This window comes from Podarcis liolepis, assembly GCF_965112155.1.
Source record: "Podarcis liolepis genome assembly, chromosome: 9".
In the NCBI taxonomy this organism is placed as follows: Eukaryota; Metazoa; Chordata; class Lepidosauria; order Squamata; family Lacertidae; genus Podarcis; species Podarcis liolepis.
Genome location: NC_139564.1, coordinates 2,805,408 through 2,823,345, shown reverse-complemented (window position 1 = coordinate 2,823,345; position 17,938 = coordinate 2,805,408). Strand labels below are relative to the sequence as shown.

At 45.0% G+C, this 17,938-nt stretch overlaps 1 protein-coding gene across 2 annotated transcripts in view; it reads right to left on the bottom strand.

The window, feature by feature from the left end:
* Positions 1 to 6,956: 6,956 nt before the first annotated feature.
* Positions 6,957 to 17,938, bottom strand: part of LOC310685942 (CD209 antigen-like protein D) — a 13,764-nt gene continuing 2,782 nt past the window's right edge. Inside the window, exons 1-7 of one of the 2 annotated variants that reach the window (XM_083459091.1) lie at positions 17,287 to 17,496; positions 15,989 to 16,156; positions 13,387 to 13,494; positions 11,794 to 11,880; positions 9,366 to 9,532; positions 7,714 to 7,817; positions 6,957 to 7,228 (exon numbers count right to left, since the gene is read on the bottom strand). In XM_083459091.1, the coding sequence (XP_083315217.1) occupies positions 7,072 to 7,228; positions 7,714 to 7,817; positions 9,366 to 9,532; positions 11,794 to 11,880; positions 13,387 to 13,494; positions 15,989 to 16,154 (789 nt within the window). In that variant the 5' untranslated portion in view covers positions 16,155 to 16,156; positions 17,287 to 17,496 and the 3' untranslated portion in view covers positions 6,957 to 7,071. Of the gene's footprint in view, positions 7,229 to 7,713; positions 7,818 to 9,365; positions 9,533 to 11,793; positions 11,881 to 13,386; positions 13,495 to 15,988; positions 16,157 to 17,286; positions 17,497 to 17,938 lie in introns of those variants that run through there. The other variant, XM_083459092.1, reaches the window with a different exon arrangement.

Here is a 17,938-nt window from a genome sequence, read left to right as displayed (position 1 = left end):
TTTCCTTACATATTCAACAAACTGTAGGAGAACACTTCAATCTCCCAGGACATTCTATACAAGATCTCAAAGTAGCTGTTTTACTACAAAGGAATTTCAGAAATAGACTGGAAAGAGAAGCTGCTGAATTACAACTCATTACCAAACTTAAAACCATGAAAAGACCTGGGCTGAACAAAGACATTGGATTCTTATCTCACTATACATAACTAAACCATTTCTCACCTTCCCACCCCTTGCCTTTTCCTGTAAGACCTATTACAGTCGTTAAGAGTCGTCAAGAGGCTCTCTCAGCTATCTGCCTATCTCCCATTCCCACCACCCTTCTGAGTAACACCCCTCCCCACCTTCTCACTATATAGAAGGATCTGGCAACTTCTGTTTCAGTGTATCTGAAGAAGTGTGCATGCACACGAAAGCTCATACCAAGAACTAACTTAGTTGGTCTTTAAGGTGCTACTGGAAGGAAATTTTTTTATTTTGACTATGGCAGACCAACACGGCTACCTATCTACTACTGCTTCAGAAGAGAGAAGCATGTAGTCTGCAGATACTTCTAGATCCATCCCTTGTTGGAATCTCTGTTCAAACAAGCTGATAAGGCCTCACCTTCCTCCGAGCCGAGCCGAGCCTTTGATAAGGCTCCAAGGCACATTCTTCAATCAGCAGAGTTCCCAGCAGCATGCGGAAGAGACGAGAGGTTTGGGCTACATTGTAAAGAGTTTTATTTCTAAACTACACAGAACAAAAAAGACATCCACTCTCTATGAAAGCAGAGAGCAAAGGAACAAAGGAAACAGGAAACCACTAACGTCACATCCCATCTCCCTTTCGTGAGACTGCAAGGTCTCTGGAATGTAAACAGAGTCCTGTGACTCCACGCAGCTGCACAGTGATAACAGAAACTAACATCTCTGTCACTTGAGGGCCAATGAATCATTGAATTGTAGAGTAGGATGGGGCCCTGAGAATCATCTAGCCCAATGCAGAAATTGTTGGAGGTTCCATACGACCGAGCTGTAATGGCTCTCCTCCTCGTTGTATCTTCGGAATCCATCCAGGTTCTCCTCCAACGATGATTAATGACCTAAGCCTTTGATGAGGCTCAGGCACGCTCCCCCATTACGCAGAGTATCCAAACAGCAGAAGGAGCCGAGAAATGTGCTACGTTGCTACGTTTATTCCTAACTACGCAGGATAGAAAAGAATATACATCTGCTCTCTGTGAGCTGTAAGAGACAGTGAACAACTGGAACAAAGGAACAGGAAACCAGTAACATCAACATCTGTCTCCCGTATCCCATGCGACTTCCAGCAGTCCAGAATGTCTGGAATGTCAATAGAGTCTTGTGACTCCAAAAACTGCACAGTGGCATAACAGAAATCTAACAGGAATACACAGCTGCCCCTTAGGAGAATCGTACCTGCAACCTTGGCTTTGTCAACACCATAGTCTAACCAACTATCAGTAGCTGGGAGTGCTTTCTTCCAGCTTCAGTTCCTAGGGCACTTATGGACTAAGATAGCTTGGCCATTGTAGCTTGAACTTTTTAAGTATTTTACTGCTGGCATCCCATCTGTCTTGGGGGACAACAGAAGAGCACGCCTTCGAGGATGAAGTCAAACCATTGGAGAGTTACAGCACCTGTTGTGGCTAACTTCTCATATATTTTGCTTCACTGTAAAACTTTGTGGTGCATAAATTTTATGAAACAAACAAACAAACAATAAATAAATATAATGAACCTGGCACTGGTAACTTCCAGAGTGGATTACTACCTTGCAGTCTTTGTGGAACTTCCCTTGGTCTAAATCCAGAAGTTGCAAGTGGTCAGCTGCAGTTCTGCCCCAATAGGAATCATGGAATTGTGCCTAAAATTGCCACCATAATGACAACAGCATATTAATATTGTTGTGAGTTGGGGGGGGTCCTGCATGGTGCCTGAGTTCCTCCCAGTCCCTGGGGTCCTGGAACCAGCAAGGGTTAAAACCTAATAGAGGATACCACTGTTGAACTAACCGGGCAGGTTTCTCGGTGAGATTATGGCATTAGTATAACAAAGGAAGTTGCTCTGTGCCAGAGGACAAATGGGTGGGCCACCTCCCTCCCCTGGCAAGTAGTGAGAAGGGCAACAGTGAGTGCAGGGGTTGTGAGAGGGCTGGAAGAAGGCTGAGCAGAAGCCATGGTGTGAGAGCCATGCTTGCTTTCTGTGGGATTCCAAGGCTGTGACTGGGGGGAAGCAAGTGTTGGCATGCAACCAAGGAAACAGGGGCAATTGGCAGGCCCCCAGCTGGCTCCAGCCCACCGGCCGGTGTGCCGGGCAATCTCCAGTCCTTGGCACAACATCAGCGACCCAAGCTTCAAAAGCTAGGGCACGCTACTCAGCAGAGTAAACGCTACACAACAGAAGTGGCAGGAGAAGTTGTGTGAGCATATTTACAAGCAGTTTATCCAGCATAGGTAAGGTAAAGGGACCCCTGACCATTAGGTCCAGTCTGGGGTTGCGGCGCTCATCTCGCTTTATTGGCCGAGGGAGCCAGTGTACAGCTTCCGGGTCATGTGGCCAGCATGACTAAGCCGCTTCCGGCGAACCAGAGCAGCCCACGGAAATGCCATTTACTTTCCCGCCGGAGCAGTACCTATTTATCTACTTGCACTTTGACGTGCTTTCGAACTGCTAGGTTGGCAGGAGCTGGGACCGAGCAACAGGAGCTCACCCCGTCGCGGGGATTCGAACCGCCGACCTTCTGATCAGCAAGTCCTAGGCTCTGTGGTTTAACCCACAGCGCCACCCGCGTCCCTTTTATTCAGCATACATCAGGACAAAAGGAAACATGTCTGATCTCCTTCGTGTCCAAAGCAAGCAGCTAAAAGCAAAAGCTATACACAAACGGAAGTTCCCAGCAAGCTGTGCTGGAGTGTAAACAGACGTGTGACATACAACAATTCCACAACGGAACGGAATATCCCAACAGCAAGATCTTTTGGGGTGTTGATGCTGTGAGCCCCTCCATCCTAGGCTCAGACTGTGTATATGTGTAAATAAACCACATAACATAAAGACACTGCAGTCTCGGCTGTTGCTCATTCTAAGGAATCTGGACCCTGGATAAGAGTCTAGAACCTCTAGGATCATGCACCCCTCTGAGATTAGAGTGGCATGCAGAAAATGTTAGAACTGTATGTTGAGCTGCGTCCAAGGGAATGGGGGCAATTGGCAGGCTGGCTCCAGCCCTCCGGCCGACAGCTGGTCGAACTCTGGTCCTCGGTTCTGCATCAATCTGCGACTCAGAGCTTCAGAAGCCTTTCAGAAGCTGAGCATGCAAGCCAGCAGAGAAAACAAACTTCGCAATGGAAGGGCAGACAGAGGCATGCATAAAGCATATTTACAAGCAGTTTATTCAGCATAGATCAGGTCAAAGAAAACATGTCTGCTCTCCTTCATGTCCAAGAGCAAGAAGCATGAGCAAAAGCTATACACAAATGGAAGTTCCCAGCAAGCTGTGCTGGACTGTAAACAGACATGTGACATACAACAACTCCACACATCTGTTAAGGTGGAACGGAACATCAATATCTTAACACTGTAATGTGAGCAGCAAAAGCAATTAAGCTGGTGAAATAAAAGGGAACTGAGAATGTACTTTTGCTATAAGCCATATAGAATCATAGAATTGTAGAGTTGGAACCCCAGGGGTCCTCTGGTCCAATCCTGTGCAATGTGGGAATCTCTGCTAAGGCATCCATATAGAAGGGATAAGTATTCTTGAGGAGCCAGAAGTCTACTTGACCAGGTGCCCCTCAGATCAATACTTTGAGCACATCTATTTGTGCCATTTCCTGGTAGGCAATTGAATTTCATGCTGGATCCTGTACACTGATTAGCTCAGCAAAGCATTGGAAAGGGAAGCAATCCTGTGGAACTAGCTGCAGAAATAGAATGAAATAGAACCCTTTGCCGTTCCAAAGTGCTCCTCGCTGGGGACAATCTATTAGGAATCTCGGGGTCACTTCCTCGAAGGTGACTTTGTACAGGTTTAAAATGGTCACTTCACAATGGACGCTATCTTGGGGTGGCCCCCCAGAATTTCTTTTTATTGTGCATTCTGTTGAAGTTTGATACATATATACTGTGCAGACATAAGGATTCTGGTACTAGTGCTGGATGAAAGAATGAAGAAACTTAAGTTTTATTATTCCTGGCAGGCAAAGCCATTCTGAGAACAGGCTTGGCATATGGCCAGTAGGACCAGGTAATATCTGGTTTTCATCATTGTGGTATATCACCAGCTAAGCATTGCAATATACTAATATATCACAACGTCTGAAGTAAGGAGTGAGTGATGGAGAGGCATTGCCTGGCTTCACAGTTTTTCTTGCATTGTGATTTTTGCTGGTGGCTGCTATTGTGATTCGCTGCCCCTCTGCAGAAGGCAGGGAGAGCTGAACCAGCAGAGTTCACAGGGGCTGCAGGAACTGAGAGAAACATTGGCTGGCTTCACAGTTTTTCCTACGTTGTGATTTTCGCATGACACACACGTCATGATTAGCGATATATTGCCAGGCCAAAAACCAATCCCACAATATGGACTTCAAACCAGTTTTGGACGATGTTATGTACTGAGTTGAATAGGATCCAAACTGCAGCAGTCTGATTGGTCCTAGAACAATAGGATTCAGAATGCAGCAGTCGGATTGGTCCTAGAACAATAGGATTCAGAATGCAGCAGTCGGATTGGTCCTAGAACAATGCAGCAGTATGATTGGTTGGCAGAAACCACCCAATCCTGCTCCAGATAGAAGTGAATCCACAACCTGATTGGCTTACAGTAGAATTCCGGAATTAGCCAATCATGTGCAGCCCATTGTGTAAATAATGCATATAAAGCAGATACTGTGAGGGGACTTTCATTCATTCCTCCTCACCACTATGAGCTGAATAAAGAGCATGAAATCACTTTGCGACTCTGAGTGTATTTCAGACAATATATCTGTTGAATGGTCTCTTTAAATTTGAAGGTTCATTATTGTTCCATAAGATGTGTATTTCTTTAAGGGCCAGAGCAAATAACGTGACCTAGTTTTACAGCCGTGAAGCAGTATAGTAGGTGCTGTTAATTTATGTTAATTAAGCTGTTTGGTATAGTATATAAAGAGCAGCACCTAGCTCTTTCAGTACTCTGGTGGTTGGGTCATGCTTATTGATATATTATAAGTAATGTAAAAGGAGTTTTTGTTATTAAAACCTAGCTAAAGTTATTTTGCTTTCCTTGTAATGTGTGGTCTCCCCAGCACACCTTCTGCAGTGCAACTAGTCTGCAAATAGCCAACAATATCGCCCAGCCGTAATGGCCAATATGGAGTGAAGAGGTTAAGACACATGCTCAGACACCCTTGAACTAGCTAAGCAGGAGAAGAAGCAGGGAAGCGAAGCCTGAAATGAATTGATCCAGCATACCAACAAAAAGTTACTAAATGATAAGGAATCATTGAGGAGGAATGACAGATCCACTCTCGGTCAGAGAAATAAAACAGAGATGACAACCAGGTAAAAGAAAGCAAGACAGGCTCTTTAAGACTCATCTTTATTGATCTGCTGCAACAAAGTCACTCCCCGCCCCCAACAAAAGGAAGAGAAAGAGCCCTCAACAAAGCCAGGAACAACTTTTAAAACTGCAGAAAGTGCCCAGCGCCATTTGAGGATTGAACATGCTTGTTTATAAAAAGTGGCTTTGTTGGGTGTTATATTTGATTGGATGAAGCAAATATTGGTTTTATATAGTGGACATATGAGGAATCAAAAACCCTTTATTTTCACCATTTGTTTCTATCTTTATCTTTTAACCTCTTTTCCACTCTTTGTTTATTTATTTCTTTTTCTCTTGCTTTCTCCTCTCCAAAGAGAGGGGTTTGCTCTCCCAGACCTGAAATTGTATTACGAGGCGGCATGTTTGTGTTGGATAAAGGAATGGGTGGAACTAAAAAATGCAAACAACGCAGACCTAGAGGGGTTCAACCTATCTTTTGGATGGCATGCTTACCTGTACTATGGAAAAACCAAGCTGCATAAGGGATTCCTAAACCACATAATAAGGAAGAACTTATGTAGTGTTTTGGCAAGACACAAAGACCTTCTAGAAAGGAAGACCCTTGATTGGATATCCCCTACTGGGGCTGTGGCAGTGAAAAAAGTAAATTTGGATAAGAATTGTGGTACTTATAAGGATCTCTTTAATTTTAAGAGATTTTAAAAAATAAAATAAGAAAGGGATTCCAAATTAGATTACAGATTGGTTTCAATATTTTCAACTAAGTGAGGTCTTTAAAAAGGATAAAGAAAGAGGAGGCTAAGAATTTGGGCAGGAAATGATATTAGGGAACAACAAATCATAACCATAATTTTAAAGTGGGGGGGAAGGACTTCAGGCCGGCTCGTTTACATTGCGTGGTCTGGCGCGAGCTCGGCACTGCACGTAAGTAAGAGGGGCCCAGATCGCAGCCCAGATGGCCTCCCACAAAGCCCCCCTCTAAGCGCCCAGTGCCCTTTATCTGCCCCCATCTAGGGAAGTCTGCGCCACAGGAGTGCCAGCAAGCAGATCAGGTGGCTTGCAGGCTGTGCCATCCTCTCTTGGCGCCAGGATCGCACAGGGCGCTTCCCTGCTCCCTCGCAGACTCCGCAGGAAAGCGCAGGCAACGACGCGGCCAGAAAGGGGCGCCCCGTGACCGCCCCCAATTGTGCCCATCAGGCACCCAGGCAGCCCCGGCAAGAGGGGATGTGAAGGGGCTTCCCTGAGCAGGTAAGGGAGCGAGCCCTGACTCTCCTTCCTGGACACTCAGCCTGTGGTGCTCTCCAAAATCTGGCGCCCTGGCGCCCTGCGCCACTAACGTCTATGGGTAAGACCCCCCTGAAACAACCTCTCAACTCTCTTGGTTTCAGGGAGCACAGAGAAAAGGCTTGCGTGGAATAGTATATTTCTGTTCATTCTTTCTAAGCAGACGTCTCCTGAAGTTGAACCATGGGATGCAACCCATTCTGTCTTCAGTCACGCGTTGGCCCACGTTTTGCCAGCTTAAATTTCTACGCTCTCCTTACAAACCCAGTTCCGTAGTTCGTGGCAATAGGTATCGCGCCAATTGTTTCCAGCTAGCGAAGGCACTATGGATGTGCAGTCCTTCTCCAATCTTCTCTTGTTTTCTGTAAAGTAAGTGTTTTCCTCGTGCCAATACCTGGGACCAGAGAGGAAAGACTTCCATTAAATCCAAGACATACAGAGAGGCTGGGTCTACCAAGGCAACAGAATGAGGAGGATGTGAGAGGTGGCAAGACCTGTTGAGGCAAAATGGGATGTGACACTGTTATGTACTGAGCGTGGATCCTAGAACAATAGGCAGGTAGGATCCTAGAAGGCAGCAACCTGATTGGTCTGCAGGAGCCACCCAATCCAGCTCCAGGAGGAAGTGAATCAGCAACCGGATTGGCCTGCAGGAGCAGTCCAATCAGGCTCCAGGAGGGGAGTTGAATCAGCCAATCACGCGGGACCCATTGTGTAAATCAGGGGTCAGGTGGCCTGGTTAGTTTGGGGGTGCATCACATATGCATGTAAATTATGTTGTAGATTAGATTATGTTGTAAAGATGACTTAACTTCCTTACATGCCCAAGAACAGTTCCCTAACACCTCTTGAAATACCCCCTCTTTTTTTAAGACTTACTGTTTTGTTACTCTGGAGCCATCTGTCCATTCCCATTTGCCTTCCTCCTTTTCATCTGTAAAACCAATCCAGGCGGGGTCTTTGAGCTGAGAAGTGATGTAATTCTGCGGAAAGAAGGAACGACCTCAGCTGACAAAATGCCCAGATTCAGCTACCTAAGCCTGAGCAATGTGGCTGTAAGGAACTGCACATCGAATGCTGTGACGATGGCAACGTGTGCTTCAAGGGAGATAATGGGATGTGGAGGCGTCAAATTCCTTGGTGATTGGGGGGGGGAGCAGAGGCAGAAAAGAGAATACTTGTGTCTGGTGCCAATATCGGCCCCGTGGCACCACTGGGCAATCTTCATTTATGCCCAAGAATTCGGTGGTGCTGTTTACTTATTTTCTTTATTTATTTATTCCTTTCATCACCAGGATGCATATTTCCTGTGGTGGGTTCACCTGAGATCTGATACGCCCTACAAGTGGTTTTCTACAAATGCTTCGGCATATAGTAAGTACAGATGCAAAATGTGCCAACTTTGCAAAGAGGCTTAGGCACATCTCCTGCTATTAAGAATTCACTGTGCAGTTAACTTACAGTACGATAATCTGTCTACCTACTCAAAAGTAAATGCCTCTGTTTTTAATGAGGTTTCCTCCCAGGTAAGTGGGTGCAGGACTGCAGTCTTGGCTTCCTTGTGTGGAAAGAGTGGAAAGGCTTCGGAACTTAAATATGGACAGTCCACTGTGTTTAACGCTATTTTATAAAAAAAAGGAGTATTAAATCACTTAATCTGAGCACAATTAAATTATGATTAATAGTATTATTTTTAAAAATGCATTTTAAAATCCTGTTAATTATCTCAGTGCTTTTGCTGTTGGGGAAGAAAACTGGAAGATGACATTTGGCAGGACTGTGTGAGGGGAAAAAATAATGTTTGGAATACTTATAAAAATGGCATGGAACATCTCCGGAGTTAATTCTTTCCCTTGCCTCCTCATTGAGGGGAGGAGGGAGTGGACTTTGAAGACTTGCCGGGGCTCTGGCAGGGCACCAGATCATTCTTCTACTAATAATTATAACTAATTAATTACAAAGAGAGAGACCTTTCCAGAGTAACTCCGAGTCATAAAAGGAGATCAGGAATTAATTAATATGGACATAATATTTGATAAAGGAACAATTGATGAAAATTAAAACCTCACACAGGAAGAAGAAAGGAGAACTTCACTTGTGAATTTACAAATTATTATATGTGTTAATATGAACTGAAGTTAATCATTGTAGCTGTGGTATAAGGAATTTTATCAAGAATGGATTATATTTGGTTTGAGCAATAGTCTGGAGGCAGAATTAAAGAGAACAGACCCTGAAGTACAGCACGTGGGAAGCCATACAAAATTCATAAATGGCTATGTAATTGATTTGTATCTGAATTGGTATTGCTATTTGGTATCAATATAATTTGATGCATATTGGATTTTTTTAATTGAAAATGAATAGAAATTATTGAAAACAAAAACAAAAAATGAAGCAGCCATGGCAATAGCTGCAAGAAATCATAACACATTTGCAGGCGAGGGCAAGAAGAACCAAGGCTGACAGGAGCATTGGGCACTAGAGAAGAAGACCACTTTGTGGAAGAGAGGAAGAAAAATATATATAACCTGTTCTTCATCACTTAAGACGGAGGCCAGGTGGGAATCTCTGGACACACAGAAGTTCTCCGCATCATACCAGGTCTTTCTTCCTTTTGAAACATAGTAGAGATTCCTCCCAAAGGCATCCCAGGTACCAGCAGATCTGGCTTTAGTATCTTTCTTGTAGAGACTTTCTATGAGGGAGAGAGAGGAATGCTGCTATTGCATGGTGCATGGACTGAAAGCAGTTGTGCACAAAATCAACATCGCGACATAATATATTAAAATGTAGCTCTCCAGTCGACCACCAAGTTCAGTATGAACAAAATACAAGTCCTATATTGTCAGTGCCGTGCTACATTCTACATTCTAATTTCTCCATCTTCTCTTGTATTTTTCTGTCTGTCGTATTCCTTAGAAGAGTGGCGTGAAATACCGGTAATCTTCTAAGTGTCTAATGAAGATGATTGGGTTGGCAGACAAAATACAGTGGTGCCTCGCAAGACGAAAATAATTCGTTCCGTGAGTCTTTTCGTCTTGCGATGTTTTTCGTCTTGCGAAGCACGGTCCGTCGCAACTGCGCCTCTTCAAGCGGCTTTAAGAAAAAAGCGCAAGACATTTTCGTCTTGCGAAGCAAGCCCATAGGGAAATTCGTCTAGCGAAGCAACGCAAAAACGGAAAACCCTTTCGTCTAGCGAGTTTTTTGTCTTGCGAGGCATTCGTCTTGCGGGGCACCACTGTAATAATAATAATAATAATAATAATAATAATAATAATAATAATAATAATATAATTTTATTTATATCCCGCCCTCCCCAGGCAAAGCCGGGCTCAGAGCGGCTAACAACAGTAAAAGTAACACAGCATTCTAAAATCAATTCATTTTAAAATCAATTCAAAATCAAGGAGCTGGGCATGTTTAGCCTGGAGAAGAGGAGGTTAAGGGGTGATATGATAGCCATGTTCAAATATATAAAAGGATGTCACATAGAGGAGGGAGAAAGGTTGTTTTCTGCTGCTCCAGAGAAGCGGACACGGAGCAATGGATCTAAACTACAAGAAAGAAGATTCCACCTAAACATTAGGAAGAACTTCCTGACAGTAAGAGCTGTTCGACAGTGGAATTTGCTGCCAAGGAGTGTGGTGGAGTCTCCTACTTTGGAGGTCTTTAAGCAGAGGCTTGACAACCATATGTCAGGAGTGCTCTGATGGTGTTTCCTGCTTGGCAGGGGGTTGGACTCGATGGCCCTTGTGGTCTCTTCCAGCTCTATGATTCTATGATCTTCTATGATCTAGGATCAAATTAAATTAATGGCACTGATGGATGCTGGCCCAGGCAGACAAGACAAGGATTCCTGGATTCCCAGTTTCACCCAAAGATTATTTCCCTGCTACGCTTGGGCTTTTCTGCTGACCTGTGGCTCCACAAGCATTTGCTTCAATGGAGGAGGGGGTTTGATTTAAAGGCAAACCTGCCCAATTTGCCCTCTCTGAAATGACCTGAAACACAACCACTCCTCAAAAGTTACACTCCTCTGGGTTTTGAAATGCAGTTCACCAGGCAAGGAACTTTGGAAAAAAGGCATAGACTAGGGTGAAGGGAGTGTTGAAATGCCTATGTCTGTGATGACAACAGGGGATGGCGGGGACCACATCCTCTTAAGAGGAAATTACTTTGCAAAAAATAAAAATAAAAATTGCATCTGAATCAAAACTGCAAGCAAAATTGGGCGTATTGAGGAGAAACGTGCGTTGAAATGCTCGTGCATTTTCATAACAACCTGTTTTAAATAAATGCGAACTGCTGTGGAAATCTGGGAAACTGAGAAGCCAAAATTGACAGAGCACAGCCTGAGTAAAACACAAGAGAAAGCTGCCGAATGGCTGAGATTGAACACTGATATGTCCCAATTCCTTCCCTTAGCCGGTGCTCTGTGCCAGCATTTAATGTTCATTCAGGGTGGCCTTTAATTTTTGTGGAAGCTAAGGGTGTGCCCACCCCCCTTTTGCAATTCTAGCATTCCAGCTGTTATGTACTGAGTTGAATAGGATCCAAAAGGCAGCAGTCTGATTGGTCCTAGAACAATAGGATTCAGAATGCAGCAGTCTGATTGGTCCTAGAACAATAGGGTCCAGAATGCAGCAGTCTGATTGGTCCACAGGAGCCACCCAATCCAGCTCCAGGTGGAAGTGAATCTGCAACCTGCTTGGCCTACAGGTGAATCCCGGAATTAGCCAATCACGTGGGGCCCATTGTGTAAATAATGTATATAAAGCAGACATTCTGGGGGAACTTCCATTCCTCCTCACCACTATGAGCTGAATCAAGAGCATGAAATCCACTCTCGACTCCAAGAATATTTCACCACCCTTTCAGTTTCTGGCTCACCGTCATATCCATTTGCTCCCTTGCGTTCTCAAAGTGTGCCCCGTATTTAGACATGCAGGTACTTACGGTAGATTTTCTTCTGCTCTGCATATTCATGCTGGTTGCTTTTCAATGTGTCCATCAACGTCAAAGCAAAATCTGATACCTTTACGGCTGAAAGTATTCCCAAAATTAGAATGAGAGTTTCTTCAGCACCAGCCCGACCCAGACACATTTGAACATGTTATAGGGTTGCCATGTTATAAAAAGGAGGACACCCTAAAATTGATTTGCAGTGCTGCCTTTCAGAAATTCCCCTCTCCCCGGACTGAAATCCCAGTAATGAGGACAAGGCAGAGAAGCCCCCTGTCTCCACTGTTGTTAATCCCAACATTGGAAGTGTTAACTAGAGAAATACGGGGAAATGATGAAATAACAGGAATTAAGGTTGGGCTGAGAGAGTCCGAAGTCAAAGCCTTGCGGACAACATTGCGTTGACGTTGGAAAATCTGATAGAAAGTGTCCCAAGGACAATAGAAACAACAACAAAATTTGGCAACTTAGCAGGATTCAATATATATAAATAAGGGGAAGGGGGGAATGATAGTTAAAAATCTAGACTCACAGGCAAAAGAAAGACTCAAGAATATTACGAGAATTAAAACAAGGGGGTTAAACATTTGGGAAAATGGATATCAGCAAAGAACTTAAACCTTTTCCAGGATAACTATGTTAGAATTGTGGGATGTAATTAAATGCAACATTCCTTCCTTAGAAGGTTGTTTTAAACTGTGATTAAGAAGTTTCAGTTGTGCTAGCATTGTCAATAAATATTAGTGCTGGCATGTTTGCTGCTCTGACCTCCTTTGGAGGAAGTTGGGGGGGGGTCTGTATCTAAATAATAAAAATAAGTGCTATTTTTCTAGGGAAAGGGTTACTGGAACTCACCATCAACTTTCCCCTCGTTCTCTTAGAATGGCAATGGTGCCCACCTGAGAGGTGCCGGAACTCAGTTCTAGTGAGTTCCAGCTGTGGGGGAAGCCCTGGCAACATCCTATCATGATTTGATATTATGGTGGGTATTGCTATATACACAGAACCCACAAACTTCCTATAAAGGCTAGCCAAAATTCCACATCTGTATCTTCAGGAGTTGCCAACAAAGGCCTGTATAGTTAAAGCTATGGTTTTCCCAGTAGTGATGTATGGAAGTGAGAGCTGGACCATAAAGAAGGCTGATCGCCGAAGAATTGATGCTTTTCAATTATGGTGCTGGAGGAGACTCTTGAGAGTCCCATGGACAGATCCTGAAGCTGAGGCTCCAAGACTTTGGCCACCTCATGAGAAGAGAAGACTCCCTGGAAAAGACCCTGATGTTGGGAAAGATAGAGGGCACAAGGAGAAGGGGACGACAGAGGACGAGATGGTGGGACAGTGTTCTCGAAGCTACCAGCATGAGTTTGACCAAACTGCGGGAGGCAGTGGAAGACAGGAGTGCCTGGCGTGCTCTGGTCCAGGGGGTCACGAAGAGTCGAACACGACTAAACGACTAAACAACAAACAACAATCTTCAGGAGATTTCCGCCTTTTCTTTTCAGTCCTCAGAGCTATGGAAACTGTGCCGCACCCCACATTTCGAAACCGGAATTGGAAATAAACAGTTATTCCTATCCCACTTACCATTTCCGTAATTGAGCTTAGGGCGTCTGTACGAAGCAGCCATTGAGCTTCTGAGTCTGTTCAACGACGGTTCAAGGTGATGGGGTGGTTCCGCTAGCATATTGCTATCTAAAGGTATTAAGACAAGGACGGGAACTCAGATTTCCAGCTGCCAAACAACTGCCCCCCCAATAACCCCATAATAAGCACATGAAACTGCCATATTCAGATGTTGAGCTGTGTTCCACCAAGCCTTGGACTGTCTTCTCAACAGGTAGTAGCTCTTCAGAGACGCCTGCAAAGCTCTCTACCAGCTACCCAGCCTGAGATCACAGAATCATAGAGTTGGAATGGACCCCAATGGCCATCTAGTGTCCAACCCCCTGCATTGCAGGAATCTCAGCTAAAGCATCCATGACAGATGGCTATCCAACCTCTGCTTTAAAACCTCCAAGGAAGGAGAGTCCAGGCGAACTTCCCTGGGGAGAGCATTCCATAGACGGGGAGCCACTGCAGAGAAGGCCCCGTTTTCATGTTGCCACCCTCTGCATCTCTCAAGGAGGAGGCACACAAAGGAGGGCCTCAGAAGGTGATCTCAGGGTCCAGGTAGGTTCATATGGAAAGAGACGGTCCTTGAGGTATTGTGGTCCTGAGCCATTTAAGGCTTTATAGGTCAAAACCAGCACTTTGAATTGGGCTCAGAAACTAATCGGTAGTCAGTGCAGTCGGACCAGGATCGGTGTAATATGTTCAAACCATCTTGCTCCGGTGAGCAACCTGGCCGCTGAATTCTGCACCAGCTGAAGTTTCCGAACCGTCTTCAGAGGCAGCCTGACATATAACACATTGCAGTACAGTGGTACCTCAGGTTACAGACGCTTCAGGTTACAGACTCCGCTAACCCAGCCACAGTATTTCAAGTTAAGAACTTTGCTTCAGGATGAGAACAGAAATCGTGTGGTGGTGGCGTGGCAGCAGCGGGAGGCCCCATTAGCTAAAGTGGTACCTCAGGTTAAGAACAGTTCAGGTTAAGAACGGACCTCCGGAACAAATTAAGTTCTTAACCCGAGGTACCACTGTAATCTAACCTTGAGGTTACCAGAGCTTAGACAACAGTAGTTAGGCTATCCCTGTCCTGATAGGGACGTAGCTGGGCCACTAGCCAAAGCTGATGGAAGGCTGTATAGTTACTTATCCCCTTGGCTTGGGGGGGTCACAAAACGGGCCACCCTCCAACATTTCTCCGATGAAAATAAAGACGTCCTAAGGGAAAATGGGACATTCCAGGATCAAATCAGAAATTGGGACGGCTTCTGTAAATCTGTGATTGTCCCCGTGATTGATATACACTCATGGTTTATAAAAATAGGATGAATTAAGGAATGCTTTTCATAGCATAGATGGACACATTACGTGTTGCTTGTAATGTTAACAATGTGTTATTAAAATTTGGTGCCAGAGGTTTCTGCAGAGCAACCAGGAACCAGGCAATAGGCAAACTGCATTGTTACCAACAAAAAACAGGTAAGGGATGTTATTTAATGTACAGTGGTGCCTCCGGATAAGAACGGGATTCATTCCAGAGCCCTGTTCACATCCTGAAGTAAACGTAAGGCGCGACTGCGCATCTGCGCATGCGCGGGTCGCGTTTCACCACTTCTGCACATGCGCATGACGTCATTTTGAGAGTCTGCGCATGCTCAAGCGGCGAAACCCGGAAGTAACGTGCTCCATTACTTCCGGGTCACCGCGGAGCTACTTCAACCCGAGGTATGACTGTACCAGTGTGTCCTGTGACGTTTTAGAACAAAGTATCTAATATCACCTGGGAGAAGAGGCAGTGGAAGAGGACTGGAAAAAGTTTAAGGACTATTTACAAAAACATTGTAAACTGTATGAGTGCTAAGAAGGGTGCAGGACTGAAAACAACATGGCACCAGCAATTTAGTTGAAAGAAAAATGAGAATAAATGAGATTTGAGAAATAAGATAAATTTTGGAATAACATTATGTCTAAATTAAGTATTTGAGTATTTGATAAAAATGTTTAAAGTCGGGGACATAATATTTGAACACTACATAATAAGAGTTGAAATAAGGCGATAAATTGCTGTTTATAATTCTATAACTGGGAACGCAGAATTGGGAGATGTGAGGAAGTCCAAAAGCTTAAGAAAAGATGGATGTTGGATATCTGATTTTGTTGTATCTTCTTTATTGTATGTTAATCTTTTTGCTTTTTTCTGTTTATTTTTGTTTGTTGTATCCTGGTGATGGTTTTATATGTGTTTGGTGAACTTAATGTTTAAAATTCTTAATAAATATCTTTTTTTAAAAAAAAAGTATCTAATATCGTTCTAATAACGTTTAAAAGTTCAGCGTAGATCCAGCCCTGGAAAACAAGGGTGCTTGGAGTGTACATGCTAAGGGCCCCTTCAACAAGCCTGCCACCGGGTGCCGGGTGCCAACAGATGCATCTTAGCTGTGCCCAGCCCTCCTCCCCTGTTCACTGCGCAAGGGCACCTTGTTCCACCCTCTGTCCTCCAGCAGGAGAAACCAAGCGGCACAGTTTGTTCCGGAGCAGCTTGGGGAAGGTGTGTGTCAGCAGACAGAGTTGAACTTACAGAGATAGCCCATCACTGCAGCTATGGTACCAAAGACCAATACCGTCCCACCAATGCACATCCATATCATCTTTAAACGTTGCGGTGTCATGCCAGCATGTTCTGGTGCTGCTGGTGGTGCCGCCGCCGCCGGCTTTGCTGGTGCTGGTGGTTTCTTGGGGGCCATGGCTGCAATGACAAGAAGGAAGAAAGACCCATGAAGACAACAAATTGAGGGGCAAGTTCATCATCAGGCCCCCTGCCTTTTGCCTATTCAGGGATTTGGGTGCTGCACTCAGGACCCAATAGGCAGAGGGACCCCCTAGCCTTTGGTGGTAGCTGAGCGACAGGCAGTCACACCTGCGATTCATGGATGATACTGCATTTCAAATTCAGGCAAATCTGTCGTGATGCAATGGAGACCACGGGGGTCTCAAAGGAGGCAAATCTTAGGGTGGGGGGCTCAGAATCATCTGGAGAAGGTGGGAAAGGAGGGGCAGTTGCCTAACAGATTTTAACTGTTCTTTTAAGTTCTCAAATAATGACATTCACTGCAGAAAGGGAACAGTTTAAGCTCCAGTAATGGGGTAAAGGTAAAGGTGCCCCTGACCGTCAGGTCCAGTCGTGGACGACTCTGGGGTTGCATGCTCATCTCTTTCTATAGGCCAAGGGAGCCGGCGTTTGTCTGCAGACAGCTTCTGGGTCATGTGGCCAGCCTGACTAAGCCGCTTCTGGCCAACCAGAGCAGCGCACGGAAACGCCGTTTACCTTCCCGCCGGAGCGGTACCTATTTATCCACTTGCACTTTGACGTGCTTTCGAACTGCTAGGTTGGCAGGAGCAGGGACCAAGCAACGGGAGCTCACCCTGTCGCGGGGATTTGAACTGCCAACCTTCCAATCGGCAAGCCCTAGGCTCAGTGGTTTACACCACAGCACCACCTGCGTCCCTCCAGTAATGGAGAGCTGAGGTTAAAAAAAATCAGGGATTGACTAAATTAGGGTTGCCATATTTCAAAAAGTGAACATCCGTACACAAAGGTTGTTGAGCTTTTTGGGCAAAATTGACACTCCCATCCCAAAAAAGAGAGAGGTTTCTGAGCTATTTTTAAAGGAAAATAGCCGAAAACCACACTAGCGACATAGGTTGCCATATGATCAGATTTTCCCGGACATTTTTTTGCGATTCTTTGCCTGGACATTGCTTCCGACTGCGGTATTCCGGCTATGTCCGGAAAATTCTGGGCGGATGGCAACCCTGGCATAAGAAAATCTTCCCAACATTGGATAATCTGCTGTAGTGTCGAGGCAACTACTGTACCTCCTGATTCTGGTTCACTTTAGGATTCCCTTCCAGATTATCTGTCCAGGATTTCCCTTGCTCTTCTTCCGAGTCTGATTCTCTTGAACCCTACGCTATTTCTGCTCTATATTTCCCATGGATTCTTATGCCTCCCTCCCACGGCCTTATACTCGCTTCCTTTGTCCTCCCAGGATGGTGCAAGCAGCAGCCCTGTGACACAAGCCGCTTGCTGATTGGCTGCCTGCCCTGCCCTGCCACCATTCACCATCACAAGCACACCTGTGGCTGAAAGGTAAGGCAGATTGTGATGGCGCTGGGCCTGTGAGGCAGCAGTCTTTGGCATCTAAGTAGGTGAAGGTACCAGGAAACTCCTCATCAACTTTCTGACCCCAGCTGTGACCCTCCGACTTGTGTTCAGCTTGGGGTCCACCAAGACCCCTAGATCCTTTTCACACACACTGCTAGTAAGCCAGGTGTCCCTGAATGCTGCTTCCAGCCTTGTGCCAAGTGAGCAGAGCTGGCAAGGGAAATCCCAGAATGATGATGATGATAATAATAATAATAATAATAATAATAATAATAATAATAATAATAGTAGTAGTAGTAGTAATTTATACCCTGCCCATCTGGCTGGGTTTCCACAGCCACTCTGGGCGGCTTCCAACCGAAT